This window comes from Salvelinus namaycush, chromosome 3 (genome assembly GCF_016432855.1).
Source record: "Salvelinus namaycush isolate Seneca chromosome 3, SaNama_1.0, whole genome shotgun sequence".
Taxonomy (NCBI): domain Eukaryota; kingdom Metazoa; phylum Chordata; class Actinopteri; order Salmoniformes; family Salmonidae; genus Salvelinus; species Salvelinus namaycush.
In genome coordinates this window covers 86,184,725-86,202,144 of record NC_052309.1, presented here as the reverse complement: position 1 = coordinate 86,202,144, position 17,420 = coordinate 86,184,725, and the positions used below count along the sequence as shown (strand labels likewise).

The 17,420-nt window shown below is 42.7% G+C and overlaps 1 protein-coding gene across 2 annotated transcripts; it reads left to right on the top strand.

The window, feature by feature from the left end:
- Positions 1 to 4,676: 4,676 nt before the first annotated feature.
- Positions 4,677 to 6,957, top strand: LOC120044687 (centromere protein X-like). 2 transcript variants are annotated; one of them, XM_038989363.1, is made up of 5 exons: positions 4,677 to 4,727; positions 4,996 to 5,047; positions 5,192 to 5,245; positions 5,453 to 5,541; positions 5,647 to 6,957. In XM_038989363.1, the coding sequence occupies exons 1-5, from the start codon at positions 4,692 to 4,694 to the stop codon at positions 5,659 to 5,661; spliced, it is 246 nt and encodes an 81-aa protein (XP_038845291.1). In that variant the 5' UTR covers positions 4,677 to 4,691; the 3' UTR covers positions 5,662 to 6,957. The 2 variants fall into 2 exon arrangements, with proteins under 2 accessions (XP_038845291.1, XP_038845290.1); XM_038989362.1 differs by having other exon boundaries at positions 5,423 to 5,541.
- The last annotated feature ends 10,463 nt before the right edge of the window (positions 6,958 to 17,420 follow it).

The following is a 17,420-nucleotide window of genomic DNA, read 5'->3' as shown; positions in this document are numbered from 1 at the left end:
GTGAAATTCTTACTTATGAGCCCCTAACCAACAATGCAGTTACAAAAAAAATACAGATAAGAATAAGTAACAAGTCATTAAAGAGCAGCAGTAAAATAACAAAAGCGAGACTATATACAGGGGGGCACTGATACAGAGTCAATGTGCTGGGGCATCGGTTAGTTGAGGTAGTATGTTAATGTAGGTAGAGTTATTAAAGTGACTATGCATAGGTGACAACAGAGAGTAGCAGTGGTGTAGAGAAGGGGGGGGGGGCAATGCAAATAGTCTGGGTAGCCATTTGAATAGATGTTAAGGAGTCTTATGGCTTGGGCGTGGAAGCTGTTTAGAAGCCTCTTGGACCTAGACTTGGCGCTCCGGTACAGCTTGCCGTGCGGTAGCAGAGAGAACAGTCTATGACTAGAGTGGCTGGAGTATTTGACAATTTTTAGGGCCTTCCTCTGACACCATCTGGTATAGAGGTCCCGGATGGCAGGAAGCTTGGCCCCAGTGATGTACTGGGCCATTCGCACTACCCTTGTGGATGGAGGCTGAGCAGTTGCCATACCAGGCAGTAATGCAACCAGTCAGGATGCTCTCGATGGTGCAGCTGTAGAACCTTTTGAGGATCTCAGGACCCATGCCAAATCTTTTCAGTCTCCTGAGGGGGAATAGGTTTTGTCGTGCCCTGTTCACAACTCTCTTGGTGTGCTTGGACCATGTCCAATTTAGTTGTCTTCTATTAAAACGTTTTTTTTTTTCTTGGGTTCTTTTCTTGATAAAATGAAGGGGAAAAAGCGGGGGAACAGAAACCTTAAACGAAATGGAGGAAACGGAATTTGGAAAAAGACTAATCGGAATCAGGCACAAAAAAATACATATTTTATAGGGCCCAACATTTATATAGTGCCTTTCCAGATGATGACAATCATTTGTGCCAGAACGCTCACCACAGCTGGAGAGGTGAGGAGTGATACATGCCAATTAGAAATGAGGGGAAGGTTATGTGTGCCATGATGGAAATGTACATGTTAGCAGATGCTCTTATCCAGAACAGGGGCAAATAGGGTTAAGTGCCTTGCTCAAGGGCACATCAACAGATATCACCTAGTCAGCTCAGGGATTCAAACCAGCAACCTTTCAGTTACTGGCCCAACGTTCTTAACCGCTAGGCTACCTGCCACCCGGATTTAGCCAGGACACCAGAGTTAACACTCCTACTCTTACGATAAGTGCCATGGGATATTTAGTGACAGAGAGTAAGGTGACACGTTAACGTCTCATCCGAAAGACAGCATCCTACGCAGGGAAATGTCCCCATCACTTCCCCTGGGGCATTGGGATTTTGATCTTAAGACTAGAAGGAAGAGTGCCCCCTACTGGCCCTCCAACACCACTTTCAGCAGCATCCAGGGACCGACCAGGAATGACCCTGCTTGGCTTCATAGGCAAGCCAGCAGCGGGTTGCACAGTGGTATGCTCATGGTACTAATAGGGTTTTCATAGGCTATGGGTTCTGGACAAACTGGTTAGGTAGTGAAATATGAAGCTCTGCTCTACTGCTTTGGTTAAAAGGGCATATTAGCTCTCAGATGTTGCTAGTTGTTTGTTTTAATGAAATGCTGAGTGTTCCAAAACCACTAAGGATCAATGTATTTTGCACCATGTGGACCTTATCCATACTGTGACCATGATCATTAAAAATGTGGGTTGGTGATTCTGGGTAAGGGCCGATACAGCTTAACATGTAATTTTTCACACCTGTGTGTACATGTGCAGAGAAAAATGTTTTGGAGCAATGTACGCTCTCTGGTTCATGCAGAGATGTCTTTATTCTCTTCCCATTTGTGGTGAAAGCAAAGAAGAATCATGTTGAATCACGTTGGGTTTCTGGGTTTCTGTACAGCACTTTGAGAAATCAGCTGATGTACGAAGGGCTATATAAATAAATTTGATTTGATTTTTATTTGATAGCATCAGAAAATGCCACTGTTAGCTCATCTGAAAGAACACCAAATGCACAAGTCAAACTGCCACACTATGCCACCCCAGGTTTATACAAGAGCATGGGGCGCTCTGCCTAACACACATACGGGTTGTTAAACTTTGGGTTGAGTGGCAAAATAAATAAGTCTATAACAGTTTACAAGTTGTATTTCTCCTCCACCATTAGTATAAAACCTGAATCATTCAAGCTTCTCTCTTTTTAGCCTGGTTAAAGTGAAGGAGAACACAGCTAATATACAATAAACAAATGAAAAACAGGTTCATGTGCAGGTTCGAGGGAATCACTAATTACACATTTGTTTAACATATCAATATGACATCAAACAGAACCCAACCGCTCAGACGAGCTCCCACTCTCTGTTTTTACATTGTGTCCTAAAAACACATTTACACCAAGTAAGCAGCTTATTTTACCCTGTCCCGCAGCTTAATTTACCCTGGGTAAGGTGTATATTGTTCCACAATAACTTTTTTCAACAAGCTATGTTTTCAAAACTGTAATATTTACATGAATTCTGATTATTTCCAGGGATACACATGATCCTGAAATATATGCAAATATATTTGTTAGAAAGAATACTATGTTTCCCTTGATGGGGTGATGCTGAATGTAAAAAACGTTGCTCGACTTACCCCACTCTCCTCTACAATAGGAAATAGACATTTACTAATAAAAGCGAGAGCACAGATCTAACTGTAGTCAGATTAGTGGGTAATTGATTGACCTCTGTCCATGGTGCTGAAACTCCACTATAGCAGTCATTTGCTTGTCTGGTTGTTTAGCACAGCATGCATGGGATATTCACCAGTCAACACAATTAGTGGGTTATTAGCTAATAAATGCCATTTTCACTAGGCTATAATAACCTCATAATATCTTACCAGTCGGCCAACAGTGGTTCATGGGCCTACATTAAAACTAGGCTACATACAAAAAAATAGTTTGGACTTTGAGAGAACTGAGTTGATGAATTTGCAACAAATACAACAAACAATTAGTTCCCTGTGTATATTTCTCAATTTACAGTGGTATAATTATGTCCGATTATGTCAATTTTTTTGGTGTGGTCTGGTGTACTTTTAAATAGCATTTCCCGTATGAACGGAAATCTTGGGATGCCTGGGAAAGACTTGCAATTTTCTGTGTATGGAAAATATGAATCCTCAGTCTGGTGGTCTGAACTGTTGCCTGAGGAAGTGAGCGGTTAGATGGTGTATGATAATTGGTGGCTGTGATTGCTGTGATCTCTTGACCAGTGTAATTCTCTACCTCTAATACAGCATGTTTATCTGACTGGTTTTCCTTGGGAAAGCCGTCTTGTGGATAATCTTAGGACTTTACAGGAGAGCCGTTGTACCCCCTACTGGCTGTAAAATGAAACTCAACCATCCCTCACCTCTTTTCTCTCGCTCGCTCTCCCTCTCTCATCTTCTCTTTCTCTCTCCTCTAACCCTGTGACTTTTCTGTGTCTCTGAAGGTGGATATGAAGATATTTCACTACAAGGTTCACCTGTCAGAAGAGGTGTCGAGGGCAAACACATAAAATTCAAACCCTGTCACACCTACCTGGTAAAACCGTTGCTGTGACACACACACACACACACACACACTGAAATACACTCACCTCTGTATCCCACTGGGCACACCACATATTTTCAACGTGGATAATTGGTTAATATTGGGTTGAGACGTTAATCAATGAGATTACCCACTCAAAAAGACAGCTAGAAGTTGGTTGAATTTCCAATGTTGTATCACTATGCTTACAACCATCTAAAAGCACAACAAAATTCCAATGGAAAAACAATGTCTGATTTTTGGTTTAGTCACCCAAATATCTATCACTGCGCTTTCAACCATTTAAAACCACAGCAAAGTTCAAATGGGAAAACAATGATATTTTGTTTATACAACAGATGAATGTGTTATCACTGTGCTTCATTTAATAGCAGAACCAAATCACCTGGATTACAGTTGAAATTACATTAAAAGTGCAAAATGCACAGATTATTTTCACATTTGTGAAGATCTCCACAAACCTTCAACAACCTATCGCTATCAACCTGCACGCTTTATATGATTATATAAGAAGAAATGTATTGTTACATTAACTATGGGTGTGTTACTCATTTAAGGTTTATTGTTACATTAATTTAGAAGATAGCCTTAACTTTAGGCTCTTTACTGTATTACAAAAGTATTATTGAATTGTGTTTGGTTGACAAGGCAACCACATATCAACATATTAAGAAGATGTGTCTACTGCTTGGATAGTTCCATCTGAGCCACTAGTTTAATAGCATTCTTTAACTTGTATTGTTGAGTTGGACACGTTAATCCAACATGTAATGTGTTAACTTGTCGAAAAGTTAGTAGGCTATTTATTAATAAATAAATACATTTAAAATATAGGCTAGGCTATTTATTGTATTTCAAACGTGATATTGAATTGAGTTTGGTTGAAGGAGATTTCTCTTCTGCTTGGATAGTTACATCTGTTAAAACTGTAAATGCACTTTAAACTAGCAAGCACACACATTTTCTTAAGACATTTACTATTTTCTACTTTTCTATTTGGTACTATTTTTCCTTTGGAATAGAAGTGGTCACTCCCTCTTGCGTTGCGCGATGCGTTTTACGTAAAGAATCACGGACTCGATGCAGCCAATCACTGCTGAGAGAGCGTTGATCGACAGAACTGAAAATGGCGGAAAGCAGCGCGGAAATCACATTCAAAAATGTAAGAGAAAGCACCCAAAATACTATTAATTATTCTATGTTGTGAGTCACATCATTTCGACTAAAGCAAGATCACAACCCTCATTTTCAAGTTAGACTGAGCGGACTGTATGGAGCAAATTCAGCGGGGTAGCTAGCTAAATGATCAGCCTACTGGATACTTTTGACAACAATGGCAGTTGTTTTTGGAAGCAATTCACTACAGTAACTAACGTACTGTTGTCGAGCATAGTGTTATTCAGAATCATGGGTTTTCTCTTTCTTTTTAGGAGACGGTAAGCAAACTCCTGTCAAGCTTCTTCAAGGAGGAGAAAACTAAAGGCGAGTTGCTTGCTAGTGGAGTTGTTTAATGTAGCTATCCTGGAAAAGATTTGGACCTGATCATGTTTAGTCAAATGAAGCAACAGTTGTAGGCATATAGCTAAGTCATCGCCATTTGACCTTTGTTTCTTTGTTTTTCTCAAGTCGGTGCCGATGCTGTCATCCTTATGGCAGAGATGCTACATGTGTTTGTTCAAGGTAAGTTCAAACGAATGATTGTGGCTGTAATGTACATGGAAATCAATCTAGGATCTGATCTGAAATCTGATCTAGGATCAGATGTCCCCCTATCCATATAATCGTATTCATTATGATATAAAATGCTGAATGCAAAATTGTGCCTAGATCAGCAGTCTTTACCCCGAGTTGCTTTAGGAATACAGACCCTGACTCTTTGTTGCTCAGAAGCTGCACAAAGAACGATAAAACAGGCTGAGGCAGAGGACTGTGACAGATTGGACATAGAACACTTTGAGAAGATCCTGCCTCAACTGGTGTGTAAATATACCCCTGTATTCTATGAAATATCCTCTCCTATTATTGTCATGGAATGACAGTATAAGAATCAACAGTCATAACATATTTCATTTCTTCCCCAGCTGTTGGATTTCTAGTATGACTTCAGGCCAGAAGATGGAGCCAGAGAGCTATCCAGTCGTCCATTCAGAATTTGAGAGATTGACCAACTCTTGGAGGACAATGGAAGTAAAGAAAAAGGCTTCTGTTTTGTTTGTAAAAGTAAATAAGCACTTTTATTTACTTCCATTGTCCTCCAAGAGTGGTTGAATCTCCTCTACTTCTTAATTCATGCTTGGAGATGGTTGGAGAGAGGTAGGAGCGGTGCTCTCTTCCCCCAGTCCTCCATTCAGCCCATTTAGGATATTATATTGTAATTATTTGAGTTACATTGCACACGGTCTCTAATGAACTCTGTACATTTTGCCTCCGTTTGTTGTTTGAAATGATTTGAAACCATTGCTAACTCATAAAAGTTGTTGCATGCTGTAAATGTTTTTTACATCAGTCTGTGACACCTATTTTCTTGGGGAGACATGTATTGAAAACCTAAAAGTGCTTTATTCTAGTCAGTTGTGTGACAGGAATTCCCATCTAGTACTCCAGCAGCACTGGGGGAGGATCTGGTGTTTGACAATAAAACATATACAGTGACCTTATTGGGACAGCACTTTGGATTTGAAATGATACAATGACTGAGGTTAAGGTGCAGACGGGCCGCTTTCATTTGAAAGTTTTTAAATTCATATCAGGTGAAACGCTTTGAAATTAATGTTTTTTTTGTACATAGTTCCCTCTTTGTTGAGGACCAAAAGTATTGGGACAAATTCAGTTGTGTATTAAAGTAGTCAAAAGTTGAGTATTTTGTCCTATATTCCTAGCACGCAATGATTACATCAAGCTTGTGACTCAACAAACTTGTAGGATGCATTTGCTGTTCGTATTGGTTGTGTTTCAGATTCATTTTGTGCCCAATAGAAGTGAATGGTAAATAATGTATTGTGTCAACTTGGAGTCACTTTTATTGTAAATAAGAGTAGAATGTTTCTAAACACTTCTCCATTAATATGGATGCTACCAGGATTATGGATGGTCCTGAATGAATCGTGAGTAATGATGAGGTTAAAGTGCAGACTGTCAGCTTTAATTTGAGGGTATTTTCAACGTTAATGTGGAGGATACCATGATTACGGATAGTCCTGAATTAATCGTGAATAATGATTGGTGAGAAAGTTAGATGCAGAAATATCATAACCCTAAGAAATGCTAACAATAATAATACGACACCGTTACAATAATGTCAGGTTAGCATTTTTTGGGAGGTTATGATATTTGTGCAGCTTTCTCACCAATCATTATTCATGATTTATTCAGGACTATCTGTAATCATGGTATCGTCCACATTAATGTGGAAAATACCCTCAAATGAAAGCTGACAGTCTGTACTATAACCTCATAGTCATTGTATCATTTCAAATTCAGAGTGCTGGAGTACAGAGCCAAAACAACAAAATAATGTGTCCCTGTAATTACGGAGGGCACTGAATATGTTTATATGTATTTAATACAATAGAAACAGAAACCAGGGGCCATGTTCAGGACTAAGAAACATTACAGAACATTTAGATAGAAATTGTGTGGAACAGATATGATTGTCTTATGCATTAAGGTCATTGTTTGTACATTTCCTATTAATTGACGTCAGATGATCTTAGCTCTAAAGATGATCTTTATGTTTTTGGGAACCTTCACCCCAGAAAGTTTTGCATAAATGAATACACCCCAGTAGTGCAGTCCTCACTCTTTTATACAGCACCGCCACACTACAGCCCACCTGTGTCTGGCTTTGCAACAACAGGTGCTTGCAGCATGCTCTCTCTGGCTGGCTTCGCCCCCCCCCCCCATCAAAGGCTCCTGGAGCAGTTGGAAGCAATTAGAGTAATAAGGGGAGCAGCCAGGCCCTTGGATGATGACAAGTGGCAGGAAAAAAGGAGTACCCCCTCCGGACACTTTGAAGTTCCCTTCTGCTGTCCTGCGATGTTTAGTTAGGAGGGGAGGGGAGGAATGGGACTTCGAGGTACAGGCCAGGGGAAAGTTGAATGGAGTGTGTGTGCATGAGTGTGTGTTTTTGTCTCTCTGTGTGTGTGTGTCAGCCAAACCATTGCAGAGACCACACGCATAGATCTTCCATTTGAAAAGAAGAAGCAAAACAGAAGGAATTGGAACATGGCCCACAGGGGAAGAGCAGGGTGTAATTGTGATGGTAAATAAATTAGGCATGTGGGGGGGGACTGGGTTATTTTACCCTGAGAGAGCCTGATGACTGTGGGTTATTCTAACCTGAGCCTGATGACTGGGTTATTCTAACCTGAGAGAGCCTGATGACTGTGGGTTATTCTAACCTGAGCCTGATGACTGTGGGTTATTCTAACCTGAGAGAGCCTGATGACTGGGTTATTCTAACCTGAGAGAGCCTGATGACTGGGTTATTCTAACCTGAGAGAGCCTGATGACTGTGGGTTATTCTAACCTGAGCCTGATGACTGGGTTATTCTAACCTGAGAGAGCCTGATGACTGTGGGTTATTCTAACCTGAGAGAGCCTGATGACTGTGGGTTATTCTAACCTGAGAGAGCCTGATGACTGTGGGTTATTCTAACCTGAGAGAGCCTGATGACTGTGGGTTATTCTAACCTGAGAGAGCCTGATGACTGGGTTATTCTAACCTGAGAGAGCCTGATGACTGTGGGTTATTCTAACCTGAGAGAGCCTGATGACTGTGGGTTATTCTAACCTGAGAGAGCCTGATGACTGTGGGTTATTCTAACCTGAGCCTGATGACTGGGTTATTCTAACCTGAGAGAGCCTGATGACTGGGTTATTCTAACCTGAGAGAGCCTGATGACTGAGTTATTCTAACCTGAGCCCGATGACTGGGTTATTCTAACCTGAGAGAGCCTGATGACTGGGTTATTCTAACCTGAGAGAGCCTGATGACTGGGTTATTCTAACCTGAGAGAGCCTGATGACTGGGTTATTCTAACCTGAGCCTAATGCCTGTGGGTTATTCTAACATGAGAGAGCCTGATGACTGTGGGTTATTCTAACCTGAGCCTGATGACTGTGGGTTATTCTAACCTGAGAGAGCCTGATGACTGTGGGTTATTCTAACCTGAGAGAGCCTGATGACTGTGGGTTATTCTAACCTGAGAGAGCCTGATGACTGGGTTATTCTAACCCGAGAGAGCCTGATGACTGTGGGTTATTCTAACCTGAGAGAGCCTGATGACTGTGGGTTATTCTAACCTGAGAGAGCCTGATGACTGTGGGTTATTCTAACCTGAGCCTGATGACTGGGTTATTCTAACCTGAGAGAGCCTGATGACTGGGTTATTCTAACCTGAGAGAGCCTGATGACTGTGAGTTATTCTAACCTGAGCCCGATGACTGGGTTATTCTAACCTGAGAGAGCCTGATGACTGGGTTATTCTAACCTGAGCCTGATGACTGGGTTATTCTAACCTGAGAGAGCCTGATGACTGGGTTATTCTAACCTGAGCCTAATGCCTGTGGGTTATTCTAACATGAGAGAGCCTGATGACTGTGGGTTATTCTAACCTGAGCCTGATGACTGTGGGTTATTTTAACCTGAGAGAGCCTGATGACTGTGGGTTATTCTAACCTGAGAGAGCCTGATGACTGTGGGTTATTCTAACCTGAGAGAGCCTGATGACTGGGTTATTCTAACCCGAGAGAGCCTGATGACTGTGGGTTATTCTAACCTGAGAGAGCCTGATGATTGTGGGTTATTCTAACCTGAGAGAGCCTGATGACTGGGTTATTCTAACCTGAGAGAGCCTGATGACTGGGTTATTCTAACCTGAGCCTGATGACTGGGTTATTCTAACCTGAGAGAGCCTGATGACTGTGGGTTATTCTAACCTGAGAGAGCCTGATGACTGTGGGTTATTCTAACCTGAGAGAGCCTGATGACTGTGGGTTATTCTAACCTGAGAGAGCCTGATGACTGTGGGTTATTCTAACCTGAGAGAGCTTTCTAGCTTGCATGGTATAGAATAACTATCTTCAAAGTAATGACTCGGGATGTCGGGTTTGATATGAAAGCTTCTTTTAGTAATAATACTTGTTCACGTTACATTTACAAACTTTAGATTCTACAGAACAATGAATAATGAGTTGCTAGCGGAAAGGTAGTCAGGATAATCACCTGTCAATTGCACTTAACTTGCGCGTTGTCTCTCTACTTCCTGTCGCAAGGCATTCTGGAACTTGTTGTCAAAAGCCTAACCAGTACAAAATATGTATGTAGTTCTCTCAATCTCCAACACACAAATTCTAATACAATTACAAACATCTTTAGATAGAGCTCGATGAATTAACTCAAACAGTAACTCTGTAACCCATTAAAGTTACAACACATGGTCTTGGGCCCTGGTCGACAGTAGTGCACCATGTAGGGAATAGGGTGCCATTTGGGACAGGCCCTAGCCAGCATGGTTTCACTGTGAGTCAGCATAGCTGTACAGCACCTCACACTTTATTTGTGGAGCTGATAAATGACTCACTGGGCTTACAACTGCTGCTAACATATACAGCTGGAAGTAACGTGGGGGGGATTTGAGTCATAGCTAGCCCTGCTGGGTGCTCAAGGATACAACACCTGGCGTTTGACCTGTAGTGTCTTAGCTCTTATTACTTATTTATATAATAAGAAAGACTCTGAATACCAGGAGTTGAACTGGAGCTTCACATTTACTAAAACAAGTTAGTACCAGAATAACAACACTGCGCATGACATTTATGTCATTTAGCAGACGCTCTTATCCAGAGCGACTTACAAATTGGAAAGTTCATACATATTCATCCTGGTCCCCCCGTGGGAATTGAACCCTGGTCCCCCCGTGGGAATTGAACCCACAACCCTGGCGTTGCAAGCGCCATGCTCTACCAACTGAGCCACACGGGACCAAGGGTGCTCCATTCTTAAAGGGGACATCAGTAATTAACAGAACATAACATGACCCAGCCCCTTTTAGGTAGAGAATTAGATCTAGACAATCCCATGTCCAGCACTGCACATTTATGGAACCATTTTTACTCAGCAACTTAAAAGTGATGTGTTTATTGAGCGTATGTCTGCAGTGCACCACACAGCAGAGACTAAACTAAACTATGAAAAGGGTCAACCACACACATTTTGGTAGGTATAGGTGACAATTCTCCTAAAGTGCAGGTGTCCAACTCATTCCATGGAAGGCGGTGTCTGTTGGTTTTCACTCCTTCCTTGTACCTGATTCATTAGTCAAAGGAAAAAATCGGTCGGTTAGCTGCTCAGATAGCTGATGTTTAAAGTTAGTGAGGGAAATATAAGTCTCCAGCTTCAGCGATTTTTGCAATTCGTTCCATTCATTGGCAGCAGAGAACTGGAAGGAAAGGCGGCCAAAGAGGTGTTGGCTTTGGGGATGACCAGTGAGATATACCTGCTGGAGCGCATGCTACGGGTGGGTGTTATCATGATCAGTGAGCTGAGATAAGGCGGAGCTTTACCTAGCAAAGACTTATAGATGACCTGGAGCCAGTGGGTCTGGCAACGAATATGTAGCGAGGGCCAGCCGACGAGAGCATACAGGTCGCAGTGGTGGGTGGTATATGGGGTTTTGGTGACAAAACGGAGGGCACTGTGACAGACTGCATCCAGTTTGCTGAGTAGAGTGTTGGAGGCTATTTTGTAAATGACATCGCCGAAGTCGAGGATCGGTAGGATAGTCAGTTTTAGAGGGTATGTTTGGCGGCGTGAGTGAAGGAGGCTTTGTTGCGAAATAGGAAGACGATTCTAGATTTAATTTTGGATTGGAGATGTTTAATATGAGTCTGGAAGGAGAGTATACAGTCTAGCCAGACACCTAGGTATTTGTAGTTGTCCACATATTCTAAGTCAGAACCATCCAGAGTAGTGATGCGGGTGCAGTCAGCGGTCGGTTGAAGAGCATGCATTGAGTTTCACTAGTGTTTAAGAGCAGTTGGAGGCCACGGAAGGAGTGTTGTATGGCATTGAAGCTCATTTGGATGTTTGTTAAAACCTCTTTGGGATAGGTAGGGCGCTAGCGCACCATCTCGACAACATCCGGTGAAATTGCAGAGCGCAAAAAAATTTTTATACAAAAATCGTAATATTAAACATTCATGAAACTACCAGTGTCTTACATTGTTTAAAAGCTTAACTTCTTGTTAATCCAGCCGCTTTGTCAGATTTCAAAAAGGCTTTCCGGTGACAGCACACCATGCGATTATCTGAGGACAGCGCCCCACGTACAAAAGCATTAAAAACATTTTCCAAACAAGCAGAGGCGTCACAAAAGTCAGAAATAGCGATAAAATAAATCACTTACCTTTGAAGATCTTCTGTTTGCAATCCCAATGGACCCAGCTACATAACAAATGGTCGTTTTGTTCGATAAAGTCCTTCTTTATATCCCAAAAAAGTAAGTTGGTGCGCTTGATTCAGTAATCCACTTGTTTCCCTCATTCAAAATGCATACAAAGGAATCCCAAAAGTTACCAATAAACTTTGTCCAAACAAGTCAAACAACGTTTCTAATCAATCCTCAGGTACCCTATTATGTAAATAAACAATACAATTTAAGACGGAGAATACTATGTTCATTACTGGAGATAAATAACGAAGTGCGCGCCCTCATCCACGCCCGCCACAAGACTACAGTCAAAATGAGAGCCACCTAGAAAAACAACAAATTCTAGCTCATTTTTCAAAAAACAAGCCTGAAACTCTTTCTAAAGACTGTTGACATCTAGTGGAAGCCCTATGAACTGCAATCTGGGAGGTATTCCTTTGATTTTACCATAAACAAGCATTTGAATGGGCAGACAGCTAAAAATAAAAAGATTCCGGATGGATTCTCCTTGGGTTTTTGCCTGCCATATCAGTTCTGTTATACTCACATACATTATTTTAACAGTTTTAGAAACTTCAGAGTGTTTTCTATCCAATACTACCATTATATGCATATCCAAGCTTCTGGGCCTGAGTAACAGGCAGTTTACTTTGGGCACCTCAGTCATCCGAACTTCCGAATACTGCCCCCTATCCCGAAGAAGTTTTTAACACAGTGTCCGAAGAAGGGCCAGATGTATACAGAATGGTGTCGTCTGCGTAGAGGTGGATCAGGGAATCACCCACAGCAAGAGCGACATCGTTGATATATACAGAGAAAAGAGTCGGCCCGAGAATTGAACCCTGTGGTACCCCCATAGAGACTGCCAGAGGTCTGGACAACAGGCCCTCCGATTTGACACACTGAACTCTGTCTGAGAAGTAGCTGGTGAACCAGGCGAGGCAGTCATTTTAGAAACCAAGGCTGTTGAGTCTGCCGATAAGAATGCGGTGATTGACAGAGTCGAAAGCCTTGGCCAGGTTGATGAAGACGGCTGCACAGTACTGTCTTTTATCGATGGCGGTTATGATATCGTTTAGTACCTTGAGCGTGGCTGAGGTGCACCCGTGACCAGCTCGGAATCCGGATTGCACAGCGGAGAAGGTACGGTGGGATTTGAAATGGTCAGTGATCTGTTTATTAACTTGGCTTTCGAAGACTTTAGAAAGGCAGGGCAGGATGGATATAGTTCTGTAACAGTTTGGGTCTAGAGTGTCACCCCCTTTGAAGAGGGGGCTGACCGCGGCAGCTTTCCAATCTTTAGGGATCTCGGACGATACGAAAGAGAGGTTAAACAGACTGGTAATAGTGGTTATAACAATGGCGGCAGATCATTTTAGAAAGAGAGGGTCCAGATTGTCTAGCCCAGCTGATTTGTACGGGTCCAGGTTTTGTAGCTCTTTCAGAACATCTGCTATCTGGATTTGGGTGAAAAGCTGGGGAGGCTTGGGCAAGTAGCTGCGGGGGGTGCGGAGCTGTTGGCCTTGGTTGGGGTGGCCAGGAGGAAAGCATGGCCAGCCGTAGAGAAATGCTTATTGATATTCTCGATTATCGTGGATTTATCGGTGGTGACAGTGTTTCCTAGCCTCAGTGCAGTGGGCAGCTGGGAGGAGGTGCTCTTATTCTCCATGGACTTTACAGTGTCCCAAAACTTTTTGGAGTTAGAGCTACAGGTTGCAAATATCTGTTTGAAAAAGCTCGTCTTTGCTTTCCTGACTGACTGCGTGTATTGGTTCCTAACTTCCCTGAAAAGTCAGGTCTGGAGTGAACCAAGGGCTATATCTGTTCTTAGTTGTACTTTTTTTGAAAGGGGCATGCTTGTTTAAGATAGTAAGGAAATTACTTTTAAAGAACAACCAGGCATCCTCGACTGACGGGATGAGGTCAATATCCTTCCAGGATACCCGTGCCAGGTCGATTAGAAAGGCCTGCTCGCAGAAGTGTTTTAGGGAGCGTTTGACAGTGATGAGGGGTGGTCGTTTGACCGCGGACCCATAGCAGATGCAGGCAATGAGGCAGTGATCGCTGAGATCCTGAATGAAAACAGCGAAGGTGTATTTTGAAGGCTAGTTGGTCAGGATAATATCTATGAGGGTGCCCATGTTTACGGATTTATGGTTGTACCTGGTGGGTGCCTTGGTGGGTGCCTTGATCATTTGTGTGAGATTGAGGGCATCTAGCTTAGATTGTAGGACTGCCGGGGTGTTAAGCATATCCCAGTTTAGGTCACCTAACAGAACGAACTCTGAAGATAGATGGGGGGCTATCAATTCACATATGGTGTCCAGGGCACAGCTGGGAGCTGAGGGGGTCTAGGGTTAGGGTTAGGGTTAGGGTTGGGGTTAGGGTTAGGGTTAGGGTTAGGGTCACCGCAACAGTGAGAGACTTATTTCAGGAGAGATACATTTTTTAAATTAGAAGATCGAACTGTTTGGGCATAGACCTGGAAAGTATGACAGAACTTTGTAGGCTATCTCTGCAGTAGATTGCAACTTCTTCCCCTTTGGCAGTTCTATCTTGATGGAAAATGTTGTAGTTGGGGATGGAAATCTCAGAATTTTTGGTGGCCTTCCTAAGCCAGGATTCAGACACGGCAAGGACATCAGGGTTGGCGGAGTGTGCTAAAGCAGTGAGTAAAACAAACTTAGGGAAGAGGCTTCTGATGTTAACATGCATGAAACCAAGGCTTTTTTGGTTACAGAACAAATGAGAGTGCATGGGGACACGCAGTGCCTGGGTTAACCTCCACATCACCCGAGGAACAGAGGAGGAGTAGGATGAGGGTACGGCTAAAGATTATCAAAACTGGTCATCTAGTGCATTGGGGACAGAGAATAAAGAGTAGATTTCTGGGCGTGGTAGGATAGATTCAGGGCATAATGTACAGACAGGGGTATGGTAGGGTGTGGGTACGTCGAGGTAAGCCCAGGCATTGAGTGACGATAAGAGAGATTGCATCTTTGGACGCACTAGTTATGCTGGGTGAGGTCACAGCATGTGTGGGAGGTGGGACAAAGGAGGTATCTGGGGCATGTTGAGTGGGACTAGGGGCTCCGCAGTAAACTAAAACAATGATAACTATCTTAAACAACAGTATACAAGGTATATTGACATTTGAGAGAGACATGAAGCGAGGCATAAGGCAATCACAGGTGTTGATTGGGAGAGCTAGCTAAGACAATGGGTAAGACAACAACAGCTAATCAGCTAAGACAACAACAACAGGTAAAATGGCGATCAATGGGCAGAGAGGGTCAGTTAACTACACACAGGGCCTGAGTTTGAGGCTGGGGCCAACAGATAAACAAAAAATAAACAAAATGGGGTACCGTGATTAATGAGCAGTCCAGCAGGCATCAGCTAAGTAGCCAAGTGATCATAGGGTCCAGTGAACAGCAATAGATGAAACAGGGAAGCCGTTGGGTAGTCGTTGCTACGCTAGCAAGCGGGAGACACGGCGTTCAAAGTTAGCAGGGCCGGGGCTAGTAGAAGCGTCTGCTCCGACGTCCGGCCTGCACAACGGATGGAGTTACGTCGGCAGACGCTTGGAGTAACTCTATAGCGACTCGGAATAAGGCTGTAACGTAACAAAATGTGGGAAAAGTCAAGGGATCTGAATACTTTCCCAATGCACTGCATATGTAAAACTATTGATTTAGTTTCCTAATGTGTAAGTAACTGAACCATTTCAAAGTATTGCATTACAATTGCCACAAAGATACGGTAACTAATCATAAAGATGTCAATTCGCAATGTGTTTATTATATGAGAAGACATGATTCCACAGAGACAGTTAACTTTACAGTTCCCTTTGATATAATGATTGTGCCTACTGTCCGGAGATATTTGAGATGCATAAACATTAACTGTAGTCAACCTCCAATACTGAGTACTATTGCAACTCTTCACTGAAGTGCTCTTGGAAGATCTCTGTAATGGTAGTGAAGTAGTGGAGCTACCCCACCACTTTTCTCCTTCTGCATCTTAGTGGAACTAATGACATCTGAAGGCAGCGTTACTAAACATATGAAAGCAGTTAGGACGAGACTAGGGAGGATCGTCGAAGAGAGTAACGAGTTTAAGGTTTTCTAGATCGTACATTAAAGGCTAGGGAGTGTCGACAGCCCATGTCTGTATCCCAAATGGCACCCTTTTCTCCACCGTGCACTACTGGGCCCTGGTCAAAAGTAGTGCACTACGTAGGGAATAAGGTGGTGCCATTTGAGACACAGGCCATTCCAGACGCATTGGAGAAGCTCCGGAGCAAGGAGGCTTTTACCAGGAGACACACACTGATCCGTCTCCAATCCCGATGACTGGTCTTGGACACACGTGGGATGAGGCCCTGCTCGTGGCTGTTAGTGTGATGGTGGCCGTCATGATCTGTACTGACATTATGGAAGCAGCAGTAGCCATGCCTGGCCTCTCCTCGAGCTCTGTTCTCTACAGAAACAAGTAGCGAAAGAGAAAGAGACAGAGAGAGAGATATATATTAAGTGAGAGAACGTCAGACTGCTATGTTTGAGGGCCTCTTCTCCGGCCCAAGAAAGGCCTTTAAAGACAGCCATTTCAATAAGCTTTTTCCAGAATAACGTACTCAAAATCCAATATCTATGATAATAATAAAATAAATATTATAGCAAATGTGGGGGTAGCCCGACCAAGATACAAACCCAGGTTCAGCAACTGTCAACTCAACACCTTAGCTGTCACGCCAAGATATCCGAACCTCTTGATGAGGTTGTTAGACATTGGGTTAAGGTCGCTACAATATGTTGTCCTTTGTATCATTAAGGTAGGGTTGATGTCATTTAAGGTATTTTTAAATAATTTTATTTAACCTTTATTTAACTAGGCAAGTTAGTTAAGAACAAATTCTTATTTACAATGACGGCCTACCCCGGCCGAACCCGGGAGACGCTGGGCCAATTGTGCACCGCCCTATGTGACTCCCAATCATGGCCGGATGTGATGCAGCCTGAATTCAAATCAGGTACTGCAGTGACACCTCTTGCACTGAGATGCAGTGTCATTCATTAAGGAAGGGTTGATGTCATTCAGTAAGGTAGGGTTGATGTCATTCATTAAGGAAGGTTTGATGTCATTCAGTAAGGTACTGTTGATGTCATTCAGTAAGGTAGGGTTGATGTCATTCATTAAGAAAGGGCTGATGTCATTCAGTAAGGTACTGTTGATGTCATTCATTAAGGTACTGTTGATGTCATTCAGTAAGGTAGTGTGTATGTCATTCAGTAAGGAAGGGTTGATGTCATTCATTAAGGAAGGATTGATGTCATTCAGTAAGGTAGTGTTAATGTCATTCAGTAAGGTAGGGTTGATGTCATTCAGTAAGGTAGGACTGATATTGTTTCAACAGAGTCAGA